This window comes from Giraffa tippelskirchi, chromosome 3 (assembly GCF_054371585.1).
Source record: "Giraffa tippelskirchi isolate mGirTip1 chromosome 3, T2T-mGirTip1v1.2.pri, whole genome shotgun sequence".
Taxonomy (NCBI): Eukaryota; Metazoa; Chordata; class Mammalia; order Artiodactyla; family Giraffidae; genus Giraffa; species Giraffa tippelskirchi.
Window position 1 is genome coordinate 19,746,650 of NC_137277.1, and position 13,004 is coordinate 19,759,653.

General features: G+C 45.4%; 1 protein-coding gene across 1 annotated transcript; it reads right to left on the bottom strand.

Moving 5' to 3' along the window:
- Window positions 1–743: 743 nt before the first annotated feature.
- On the bottom strand, window positions 744–12,726 carry LOC145543285 (primary amine oxidase, liver isozyme-like). The gene is made up of 4 exons (XM_081584331.1): window positions 11,130–12,726; window positions 3,694–3,979; window positions 1,330–1,459; window positions 744–1,094 (listed from the first exon to the last, which is right to left on the bottom strand). Exons 1-4 carry the CDS (start codon window positions 12,724–12,726, stop codon window positions 744–746), a joined length of 2,364 nt encoding a protein of 787 aa, XP_081440457.1.
- Between the last annotated feature and the right edge of the window lie 278 nt (window positions 12,727–13,004).

Consider the following 13,004-nt stretch of genomic DNA (forward strand, 5'->3'; position numbering starts at 1 on the left):
CATTCACTCACAGGAAAACGTGTACACAAATTGCAGCATTATCCATGTTCATAGCAGCATTATCCATCATAACCAAAAAGTGGAAACATAGTATGGTCTCACCATACAGTGGAATGTTATTTGGCCATAAAGGAATGAAGTACTGACTCATGGTACAGCATGGATGCCCCTCAGAAATGCTACACTGAGGGAAGGAAGCCAACCACAAAAGACCACTCATTGCATGAATCTATTTATATGAAATTTCCAGGATCTAGGTACATTTGTCATGACAGAAAGGTTTAGTGGTTACATAGAATTGGGAAGAGGTTGGAGGGAAATAGAAAGTATAGTTAACACAATTTGGAGTTTCTTTCTGAGGTGATGAAAATGTTCTAGAATTAGACAGTAGTCATGGTTATGCAACTTTATGAATATACTAAAACCCATTATATTGTACATGTTAAAAGCATGAACTTCATGGTATATGAATTATATCTTATTTAGAGAATAAGATTTAAAAAACTTGAAAAAAAATAGTCTTCTGGGGAAAGTATAGCCCTGACTCCAGAATCCTCGCTGGCAATTCCTTTCCTTTCTGTGACAGGAACCCAGCAGGTTGGGGTCCACAGAGCTGAGAAGCTCCTGTCTCAGGCATCACAGATTCAGGATGCTCTCAGCAGGGAGAGGGAGGCAAGGGAGGACGATGGGAGAAAGAGGACCTCGGGGTGTGAAGAGGGAGAAGAGGGCATAGGCTCCCCAGCTCAGTGCCCATCCCCTCCCATCCCCACACTCCCTGGCTCTGGGGTCCCAGCCACATTCCCCATTCCAAGAACCACCTGGTTGTGGGAGAAGCCCCCGTGGGAGAAGGCAGGGAGGTCGGGGGCACAGGCAGGAGCCTTGGCCAGGCAAGCCAGGGAGTTGACCTCACAGGACCCAGCATCCTGGTCCTCCCGGAAGTAGATGGAGTCAGCAGAATCCATGGAAGGCTCCTGGTCAAAGAAGTTGTAGGGTCGCAGGAAGAATCCCACACCGTTCCCCACTGTCACCGTGTTGGGAATGTCCTCTGCATGTGGGATGTGCAGGAAACCCGCTGTCACCCAGGCCACCAAGTCCTAGTAGGGGAAGAAAGAGGATCATGAGGTCAGGCACTGCTAAGGACACTTCTGCCTCCCACAGTGGCCTCATACGGAAAGACTCATCAGCCAGGAAAAATGTGAAATCATAACACTTTCTTCCTTAGTGAGTCCTAAAGACCCCTGCAGGATTCTGACTTGGAAGAGAGTGAGGAGGCTCATGCTTGCTCCCTCTGCCTCCTCCCTCACCCCCACAGGCCCCCTCTCAACTCACTTGCCCAGCAATGGTCTCATTGTTAATGAAGTCACTGAAGTCCAGGGTGGGGCTCCAGGGGTCATTCAAATTATAGATGCTGGTGCTGCTGGGCTCCCCCTCCTTCCGCTGGGTCACGGCCAGCTGGTACCTGCAAGGGGTTTGGATTAGACCCACAAGATCATCAACCCATCCTGCTGCCTGAAGCTACACTGAGGAGAGGACACAAAGGGGAAAGGAGCACAAAGGTCTTAGGGTGTCCAGTCTCTTTATCGTCCTCTGTCCACGTCTCACGCTCTCTCTCACAAAGTTCCTGCATGTGTTCAATATCATGCATCTCAAACATCTACTAGCCCATCGTTCAGACTTCAGGTGGGACTGTGGCTCATGCCTCCATGCACATGGGACTCTGGGCCTGCATGCATAGGCATAGACACGGCCTGATTCCCAGCTTAGGTCAATTTCAGTATCTCATGTACCTGGATTTTAGGGAGGACTCCCTCAGAACTGTGCTCCTTTCTTCCTCTTTTCTTCCCCCCTTCAACCTTTTTTTTTTTGTATCAGGGTATAGCCGATTAACAACGTTGTGATAGTCTCAGGTGGACAGCAAAGGGACTCGGCCATACATATTCATGTATCCATTCTCCCCCAAACTCCCCTCCCATTCCAGTAGCCACATAACATTGAGCAGACTTCTTTGTGCTACACAGTAGGATCTTGTTGGTTATCCATTTCATTTTTTTTTATTTTTGGCTGCACAGGGTCTTCGCTGCTGTGAGCTCAGGCTTTTTTTAGTTGCAGGAAGTGAGGACTAGTCTTTGTTGAAGAGCACGGGCTCTAGGCATGAGGGCTTCAGTAGTGGTGGCTCAGAGCTCTGGAGTGCTGGCTCAGTAGTTGTGGTGAATGGGCTCTGTTGCCCTGCAGCATGTGGGAATCTTAGCTCCCTGACCAGGGATCGAGCCCGTGTCCCCTGCATTGGCAGGTGGATTCTTAGCCACTGGGCCACCAGGGAAGCCCAATTTTAAGCATAGCTGAGTGTATATGTCAATCCCAAACTCCCCAACTATCCCTTCCCCTCACCCTTCCTTCCTGGCAACCATAAGTTTGTTCTCTAAGTCTGTGAGTCTGTTTCTGTTTTGTGAATAAGTTCACTTGTATAATTTTTTTTTTTCGATTTCGAATATAAGGGATGTCATACGATATTTCTCCTTCTCTGACTGACTTACTTCACTCAGTATGACAGTCTCTAGGTTCATTCACGTTGCTGCAAATGTCCTCCACCCTACCAATACCCCTACCCCCGTTTTATTGAGAGATAAGTGACCACTGGTGGTTAAATTTCATACATTTTATGTTAGGGTGTTCTTCAAAGGTACTTAAAGAAATTTGATTCTACTAGGTTGAGCATACTCCTTAAACTATTATTTTATGTGGCTGGGTTTCCACTGACCTTCTCCTTCTGAGGAGCTGAAGCCATTACTTCTTTTTAATGGCTGAGTAATATTCCATTGTGTATATGTGCCATATGTTCTTTATCCATTCCTCTGTCGATGGACATTTAGGTTGTTTCCATGTCTTGGCTGCAAACAGTGCTGTGAAGAGTGCTGCAGTGAACACTGGGGTGCATGTATACTTTTAGATCATATTTTTCTCTGGGTATATGTCCAGGAGTGGGATTGCAGGATCCTATGGTAGTTCTATTTTTTAGTGTTTAAGGAATGTCCATACTATGTTCTCCATAGTGGCTGTACCAATTTACATTCCCACAAGTAGTATAGGGGGTGTTCTTTTCTCACCATACCCTCTCCGGCATTTGTTTATGGATTTTTCAATAACTATTTTGACTCAATCTTTTTTTTATAAGGTTTTTTTTTGATGTGGACCATTTTTTAAAAGTCTTTATTGTATTTGTTATAATCTTGCTTCTGTTTCATGTTTTGGTTTTTTGGCCATGAGAAATATGGGATCTTAGCTCCCTGACCAGGGATAAAACCCACAACCCCTGCACTGGAAGGCAAAGTCTTAACCACTGGACTGCCAGGGAAGTCTCTCCTCTCCAACCTTGATTATGAACATTTTAAACATATAGAAAACTTGAAAGAGTAGTATAGTAAACATCCACATACCCACCTCGTAGATCCTACTGATGCCTTAAACAGTTTTTCACATTTGATTCAGTATCTATCTTTCCATTCATCCATTCACCCAGTAGGCTTCAATTTGAGCAGCCTAAGATTGTGGCTGTAGGAATGCATGTGTGTGAGAATGTGTGACTGTGAGTGTGTACGCACACCCATGGGAAGTGGGGAACCTGGGTTCCCAGCAACACATAGCCTTTTGTACCATCCACCTCCCCCAGTGCTTCCCTTATATCCCATCACTCACCTTGCCCAGCTGAAGGCTCTCTCCATAGAGCTGTTCTGGGGCAGTGGCTCCCCAGCAAAGCTGACCGTCTGGATGCGGTAGCCCCGAGGGTGCCCCCACTTGTTGTTCTTCTTGCTGGCCAGGTACAGGTATCGAGGGGAGACCCCTCCCAGGGGGAAGGCGGCCTGCTCCTCCGTCTCCAGCTGCTTCCGGGTCACCTGCAGCCTCTGTATCTGGTGCTCAGGGCTCCAGGGTACCGCCATGGGGACAAAAGCCATGTCCTCAGCCCAAACCCAGTTCTCCAGTCCTGGAGGAGTGGAGTAGGGGGAAGAGAGGGGCGAGAGTTGGTCAGGCAGCTGCCCTGCCTCCTCTGGAATCTACCTGCTCCTGGCTTCAGAGTAGGAGCCAAAGACAAGGCCAGATTGAGTGTGTCCCTTGCTTCCCTCCCTTATCCCCAGGATGTCCCTGATCCAGAGATTTGGAGATCTTTTTTCTGGACATCATCTCTGGTAATAACTCCAGATGCCCTATGACTGAGTTTCCATTGACCTTCTCCTTCTGAGGAGCTGAAGGTAGGGTAGTTTACCTGAGGTTGGAGCAGTCTAGCAGGCAATGTGCAGAGTCAGGTTCTTTCTGATCTGAGGAAAACGTCTGCATATCATATCTGAAGCTCCATCATTAGAGCTGCCTTCTCATGAACATTATCACAGCAGTAGCTCAATTTACTGAACTTGGAGGAGTTCTACACAGGCAGTGTGCTGAGGGCTTTACATGGATTGAAGCTTTACTTACACAACAACCCATTTTATGGATGGGACAACTGAGGCTTAGATGTGCCCTGGTTTGTCACCAAGGGCACATGGTTAGTTTCATGGCAGTGCCGGAGACCTAAGTCTCAGTCTGGTTCTACACTGACTATACATGAGTATCCAGAGGAAACCAACATCAATTGGCTCCACCACACATGGACAGCAGACATGCAGACCAGTGGAAAGGAAAGTCAGACCCCAGGCCCAACACTGCTGGAGCTTAGTGGTGTTTTCTATCGTTTGGGGTTTGGCAAGGAATTAGGCACAGTATGTTGCCTGCATATTTGTTTTGAATGAATTTATTGGAGTCCAGCTAGGTTCCACATTAGGAATCAACTTAAGTGATCTGAGACCAAAGAACAGTAAGTCAAAACATGCCGGAAGCTCCCTCCATACCTTCAAAAGATTAGAGAGAGCAGAGACTGATTAAGCAAAGCCTCACTTTCCTCTTGTGAATTACTGCTCCTAGTCCACACTCCACATTTTCTGCTTATGTGTGTGTTAGTCGCTCAGTCATTTCTGACTGTTTGTGAGTCCATGGACTGTAGGTCTCCAGGCTCCTCTGTCTATGAAATTTTCCAGGCAAGAATACTGGAGTGGATAACCATTCCCTTCTCTAGGGGATCTTCCCAACCCAGGGATCGAACCAGAGTCTCCTGCCTTGCAGGCAGATTCTTTACCATCTGAGTCACCAGGGAAGCCTTTCTACTTATAGATGATAATTACAGGCCAAGAGTTCTCTTTTCTGGTACAGCCACACAAGCAAACTCATATGGATAATAAGAACAACAATGATAGCTAATACTTCTCCACGCGTATCAGGCACCATTCCATGTGCTTTAAGGTTTGCCATAGGTACTTCTCAAGTGGTCCAGTGGCTAAGACTCTGAGCTCCCAATGCAGGGGGCCCAGGTTTGATCCCTGGTCAGGGAACTAGATACACATGAATCAACCAAGAATTCGCATGCAACCTGGTGCTGCCAAATAGATAAATAAATATATAAATATTTTTCAGCCTGGATGGGGGGAATTTTGAGGGAGAATGGATACAAGTATATGTATGGCTGAGTCCCTTTGCTATCTACCTGAAACTATCACAACACTGTTAATCAGTTATTCTCCAATAAAAAGTTTTTTTTTTTTTTTTTAAGGATTTCCCTGTCCAATTCAGGGGACATGGATTCGATTTCTAGTCTGGGAAAATTCCACATGCCTTGGGGAAACTAAGCCCATGCACCTCAACTACTGAGTCTGCACTCTAGAGTCTGTGGTCTGCAACAAGAGAAACCGCCACAATGAGAAGCCTGTGCATTGCAGCTAGAGAAACCCCACTCACAGCAACAAAGACACAGCAAAGCCATAAATAAATAGACAAGTACATAATTTTTTTCAAAAAAAGAGTTGTCCTAATTTGGATATAGAGATAAATAGAGACATGTGTGTCAGTTAGAATACATACATATATATTTTCTAGTTAAGTCCAATAAGAGACCCTAAAAGCAATGACATCCCAGGAATAATGAGCACAGCTGGTACCCAGATCTTGGTTTCTAAATACTATTCTCCAATAAAAGAAACCAGAGATTCTTGGGGAAGTGGTTGAATTAAGGGTTAGAAGAGGGAAAATACAAGATGGAATAGGAACATATTGTGGTGCCAGAGACTAAAGAAGTGCTCAAAAAAGGTGGGAATCATGTCAGCAGGACACAAAAACCAACCTGAAGGTCCTCCCAATGACCAAAGCTGGAACAATTTAAGGAAAAAAAAATGATAGTAGGGGCTTATAACCCTTAGAATAAAATATCCATGAGTCCATACAGTTATGAATAAATAATTACATATATAAATAAAATGGAGGGACAACACTTTCTTATGGAAAATTCCAATGAATAAATGTATAAAGAAAAAGAGACAAATGTAAATGACACAGTAATAATCACTGTTGCAGGAAAAATCCACCAATACATGCTAATATTCATAGGCAAGAGTTTGAGAAGAAAGAGCTTGAGAAGAAAAGAAATGGTATATTTGCATAGCATCCACCAATAGATGCTAATATTCGTAGGCAAGAGCTTGAGAAGAAAAGAAATGGTATATTTGCACAGCATCAAAAATTTACCCCAAATATTTATTAATTGCAAGTGGAAAAACAGTAACTTTTGCAATGGAGGTAGCTGGAAAATACCACCTTAACCAAGTTCTTGAGTCCCACATCACTGGCGATAAGACATAAGGACATGGTGTACCCCAGGATACGATGCTCTGAGAAGGGTGTAATGTCATTCCTGTGGTTTTCTTACCCAAGAAACTCCATGAAAACAAAAACACAAGCTCAATCTAATCATGAGACAGTATCAGAGAAAACCCAAAGAAAGACATTCTACAAAATGATTAACTAGTATCTTCTAAAGTGTCCATTCCTGGGACTTCTCTGTGTTCCAGTGGTTAAGCATCTGCCTTGCAATGCAGAGGATGTGGGTTTGATTTCTGGTTGGGGGAATCCAAGAGTCTACCTAAGATCTCATGTGCTGTGCGGCAAGGAAGCCTACGCACCACAACTATGGAGCCCTCATGTTCTAGAGTGCCTGGCACAACAAGAGAGCCTGTGGGCTGCAACAAAAGATCTTGCTTGATGTAGTGACGATCCCACATACTGCAACTAAGACTGGATGCAGCCAAACAGATAAATAATAGGAACTGCTGCAGATTGGAGAAGACCATAAAGAGACAGGACATCTAAGTGCAATGTGAGATGCTGGTTTAGATCCTGAAACAGAGAAAGGAAATCAGTGGAAGAACTCATAAAATTCTCATCAGGTCTGCTGTTTATAGTATTGTAATCATGTTAATTTCCTGTGTTTGACTGTCTTGTGCTTCTGTAAGATGTTAACATTAAGGGGAGTCAATGAAGGATATATGGCAACTCTGTATAATGTCTGCAATTTTTCTGTAAGTCTAAAGTTATTTCAGGGACTTCGCTGGTGGTCCAATGGTTAAGAATTCATCTTCCACTGCATAGGATGCAGGTTTGATCTCTGGTCAAGGAACTAAAATTTAACATGCCCTAACTGTGTGGATCACAATAAACTGTGGAAAATTCTGAAAGAGATGGGAATACCAGACCACCTGACCTGTCTCTTGAGAAACCTGTATGCAGGTCAGGAAGCAACAGTTAGAATTGGACGTGGAACAACAGACTGATTCCAAATAGGAAAAGGAGTACGTTAAGGCTGTATATTGTCACCCTGCTTATTTAACTTATATGCAGAGTACATCATGAGAAACGCTGGGCTGGAGGAAGCACAAGCTGGAATCAAGATTGCCGGGAGAAATATCAATAACCTCAGATATGCAGATGACACCACCCTTATGGCAGAAAGTGAAGAAGAACTAAAGAGCCTCTTGATGAAAGTGAAAGAGAAGAGTGAAAAAGTTGGCTTAAAGCTCAACGTTCAGAAAACTAAGATCATGGCATCCAGTCCCATCACTTCATGGCAGATAGATGGGGAAACAGTGGAAACAGTGGCTGACTTTATTTTTCTGGGGTCTAAAATCACTGCAGATGGTGACTGCAGCCATGAAATTAAAAGACGCTTACTCCTTGGAAGGAAAGTTATGACCAACCTAAACAGCGTATTAAAAAGCAGAGACATTACTTTGCCAACAAAGGTCCGTCTAGTCAAGGCTATGGTTTTTCCAGTGGTCATGTATGGATGTGAGAGTTGAACTATAAAGAAAGCTGAGCACCAAAGAATTGATTCTTTTGAACTGCGGTGTTGAAGAAGACTCTTGAGAGTCCCTTGGACTGCAAGGAGATCCAACCAGTCCATCCTAAAGGAGATCAGTCCTGGGTGTTCATTGGAAGGACTAATGTTGAAGCTGAAACTCCAATACTTTGGCCACTTAATGTGAAGAGTTGACTCATTGGAAAAGACCCTGATGCTGGGAAAGATTGAGGGCAGGAAGAGAAGGGGATGACAGAGGATGAGATGGCTGGATGGCATCACCGACTCGATGGACATGGGTTTGGGTGGACTCAGGGAGTTGGTGATGGACAGGGAGGCCTGGTGTGCTGCGGTTCGTGGGGTCGCAAAGAGTCGGACATAACTGAGCGACTGAACTGAACTGAACTGGGACATCTAAGCCCGAGAGCCACAACTAACTGAGCCCTCACGTTCTAGAACCTGTTCTCCACAACAAGAGAAGCCCGTGAGCCACAACTAGAGACAGCCCAACCATGATGACAAAGAGACCATGCTCTGCAATGAAGGCCCAGCTCAGCCAAAAACAAAAGAGTTATTTCAAAAGAAAGAAGGTTTTCAAATAGTCATTAATCCTCACAACAATCTTATGAGAAATGCATTGTTAAACCATTTTTACACTTGAGTAAACTGAGATACAAAGAGGATAAGCATAAAAATCTTTCTCTCAGGGTGTGGAGAAAAGGGAACCTTCTTACATTGTTAGTAGGAATGTAAATTGATGCAGCCACCAAGGAGAACAGTATGGAGGTTCCTCAGAAAAGTAAAGATAGAGTTGCCATGTGATCCAGAAATTCCACTTCTGGGCCTGGGAGAAAACTGTAATTCAAAAAAATACATGCACCCCAAAGTTCATAGCCACAGTAGTTACAATAGCCAAGACCTAGAAGCAACCTAAGTGCAACAACTGATGATTAGATTAAGAAGATGTGAGATATACATATATACAATAGAAGTGGCTAGTGACTACCATATTGAACAGAATAAAAGAATAGAAAAAAGCATTTCCCAACAAATGCTGGAGAGGGTGTGGAGAAAAGGGAACCCTCCTACACTAAAACCTAAAAATAGAGTTACTATATGATCCAGCAATCCCACTCCTGGGCATATATTCAGACAAAACTATAATTTGAAAAGATACATGTACCCCTGTGTTCATAGCAGCAGTATTTACAATAGTCAACACATGGAAACAACCTAAATGTCCTTGACAGATGAATGGATAAAGATGATGTAATACATATATACAATGGAATATTACTGAGCCATAAAAAGGAACGAATGAGAGTCAGTTGAACTGAGGAGGATGAACCTATAGCCTGGTATACAGAGTGAAGTAAGTCAGAACGAGAAAACCAAATATCATATATTAACACATATATATGAAATCTAGAAAAATGGTAGTGGTGAACCTATTTGCAGGGCAGGAATGGAGACATAAACATAGAGAACTGACTTGTGGACAAAGCGAGGGAAGGAGAGGGTGGGACGAATTCAGAGTGTAGCATTGAAATACCTTGTGTAAAATAACTAGTGGGAAGTTCCTATATAATGCAGGGAGCTCAGCCAGGTGCTCTGTGATGACCTAGAGGGGTGGGATGGGAAAGAGTGGGAGGGAGACTCATGAGTGAGGGGATATATATATGTATATACACACACACACACATATTTATGGCTGATTCACATTGTTGGACAGCGGAAACTAACACAACATTGTTAAGAAATTATCTTCCAATTAAAAATTTTTATAAATAATAAAATGCAGCACAAATTGACATATCTATGAAACGGAAACAGATTTACAGCTATAGAGAACAGATTTGTGGCTGCTGTGGGGGAGGGATGATTGGGAGTTTGGGGTTAGCAGACATAAAATACTATATAGAATGGATAAACAACAAAGACCTACTGCATAGCACAGAGAACTGTATTCAATATCCTGAGATAAACCATAGTGGAAAATAATATGAAAAAGAATATATATATGTATGTATAACTGAATCACTTTGCGGCATAGCAGAAATTAACATAACATCGTAAACCAACTAAACTTCAATTAAAAAAAAAAGGTTGCTCTCACATTTGCCAGGAGCTCTTCATGTGGTCCCCACTCCTCCAATATAACCTAAGTCTCCTGAGAGCAGAGATGTGATTTCTTTTGTTAAACTGTTTTAGTCCAGTGCTTGGCACAATGCATTCGGTAAATATTTGTTGTTTGCATGAGTGTAATATGTTGTTATGTGAGAAATTAGAACTGAGAAAATATATGTACATTATGGTCGAAAAATGTCAGTAAAAATCTAAATGTCTATACCAGTATATCTTACCATGGGTCTTCCCAGGTGGCTCAGTAGTAAAGAACCCACCTGTCAATGCAACAGACGTGGGTTCCTTCCCCGGGTCGGGAAGACCTCCTGGAGAAGGAAACGCAACCCACTCCAGTACTCTTGCCTGGGAAATCCCATGGACGAAGGAGCCTGGCGGGCTACTGTCCATGTGGCCGCCACTGTATAGTATCATACATAGCACACACCGTGATATATTCTAGAACTGCACGTGCACAGTTTCAAAAAGGAAAGAGTTATTTTTTTTAAGCATGAGGGAATAACTATCTAAGGTTGAAAATCTCTGAGGAGTTCGATGACTTTCATATTTATTCATACACTTTTACACCTTTAATGTTTCAAAGAGATTTTTCTTCTCTTTGGCCTCCCAGCAAGCAGGATATTAGTACCCTGACCAGGGATGGAACCTTACCCCCTGCAGTGGAAATGTGGAGTCTTAACCACTGGACAACCAGGGGATTGGCACAATGAAAACTTTTAAATCCAGGCTTAAGACTTCAGACTCTTGTATTGGAATCGTTGCCTCTGCCAGCATGTCTTACCTCCCACATCCAGATCCACCTTGTAGTGGGCACTGTGGGTGTGGACAGTGCCCAGTGTGTTCTCCCGAACCTGGTTTCCATATCTTCGGGCAGCACCAAAGAGAAACACTGAGCTGATGTAGCCTGTGGCATGGAATTTGACTTCTATGGCCCCATTGGGGTGGAAGATTATATCCCACACATAGTCATAATTAAGCATCGTGGACACAGACCTGAAGACCAGCACTGTCTCCACAACGCCCCCAAAATAGTGGGAAAGAAAATCTGAGTGGTGTCGCCTCAGTGGCAGGCCCTTGTTCTGCTCAAACACACAAAAGGCGTCTCGTAGTGTCTTGGGGGCTTGGGACTCCAGAAGGAAGTGCCAGTCCACGTAGGTAGCCAAATAGGGACAGTCCACCCCACGGCTCAGGGGTGTGGAAAAGTACCCCAAACCAAAGTTGGCATCTGCATACCGGCCTCTCAAGGCAAAAGGAGAATTTCCGCCATAGATGGCCAAGGCCTCCTGGACACTGACTTCATATGCAATTCTCTCCCCCTGGAAGCGGATGTCAAAGATCCTAGGGCCACTGAAACCTCCAAGGCCAAAGGAGAAAGTCCACAATGAGGAGGCCACTTGACTGCCCTGGACACTGAAGCGGGGGCCCTGAGGATGGAACTGCAGAGGTGGAGTTGGACCCGGGGGCACCTGGGACTTCAGGGACCAGGATCCACCTGTGCCATTGTCTGGGATCACCACCACATTCACCTGGCCAGCCTCAAACTGCTCCTCCAGCTGGGCCAGACTCTCATAGTAGCGGCCTTGAAAGAACACCTTCTGGACGGTCCACTGGGCAGGGTCCAGAGCCTTGTGGTCTACCAGCAGCTCCAATCCCACAGGGTGCAGGAAGAACCCAGCCCCTGAGATGTTGTAGTAGAGGCCAAACCAGGTGGCCCTGTCCCCTGAATGCACGCCACGGGGAGCTGAGTTCATGGTCAACAGTTTATGTCCTCCTTGTTTGTAGGAGCAGCAGTGGTGGAGGACACCAGCAGCCTGGGGCAGCTCTCTGTCAAAGATCATCTGGTCTATGTCCAGGTACTCTCGGAGAGGCACAGGGCGTCGGTAATACGGCAGGGGGCCCCCATGACGCTCCACGGTCACATCCTGCATGTAGGAGGGCCGGGGCAGCGGCCCCACCACCAGCTCAGTCACATTGGGCTGGGGTTGTCTGCCAAAGAAGACAATAGCCAGTGCCTCCCGGGCAGGTGGGGGGCTCCCCCTGTCCAGGTGGGCCAGGGCTGCAGCCTTGGGGGGCAGCTGCAGCTCTATTGAGAAGACACAGTTGTCTGAGGGTCGGGCCTGGGCTGCATCCACCAGGTCTGGCCCCAGCTGCTGGGTTAGGAAGCTCATCACAGCTGTCAGTTCTTCTCGGCTCAGGTCTGCAAACAGCTGGCTCTGGTCAGGATGTGTCCAGGGCTGGACACTGGGGGATCCAGAGGGGCAGCGGGGAGGCAGGCTGGGATGACATTGCTTCCCAACTCCCTCCTCACTCCCAGCACCACCTTCCTCCTTGCCCATCACCAGAAGAGTCCACAAGGACAGAAAAATGAAGATCAACATCGCTAAAACTCCTGACTCTTCAGGCTCTTGAATCAGAATGCAGCATGCAAGATAGACAGACAGGACCTGGGTGCTCGATGCCTCTTTCAGTCTCTGCAGGTTCCTGGCTCTAGGTGGTCCTTCTGGACGATGGGATGATGGGTAAATTCAAGACAAGCAGCCAAGGAGAGAAGGTTGGCAGGGAGTGGAGGCTGGGTGCGGGCAATGGTCAAACCAGGCTCGGGAGGTGGGGCTGAGGTAGGAACCTGGACATTAAGTGGTCCACGTCAGCCTCTGTC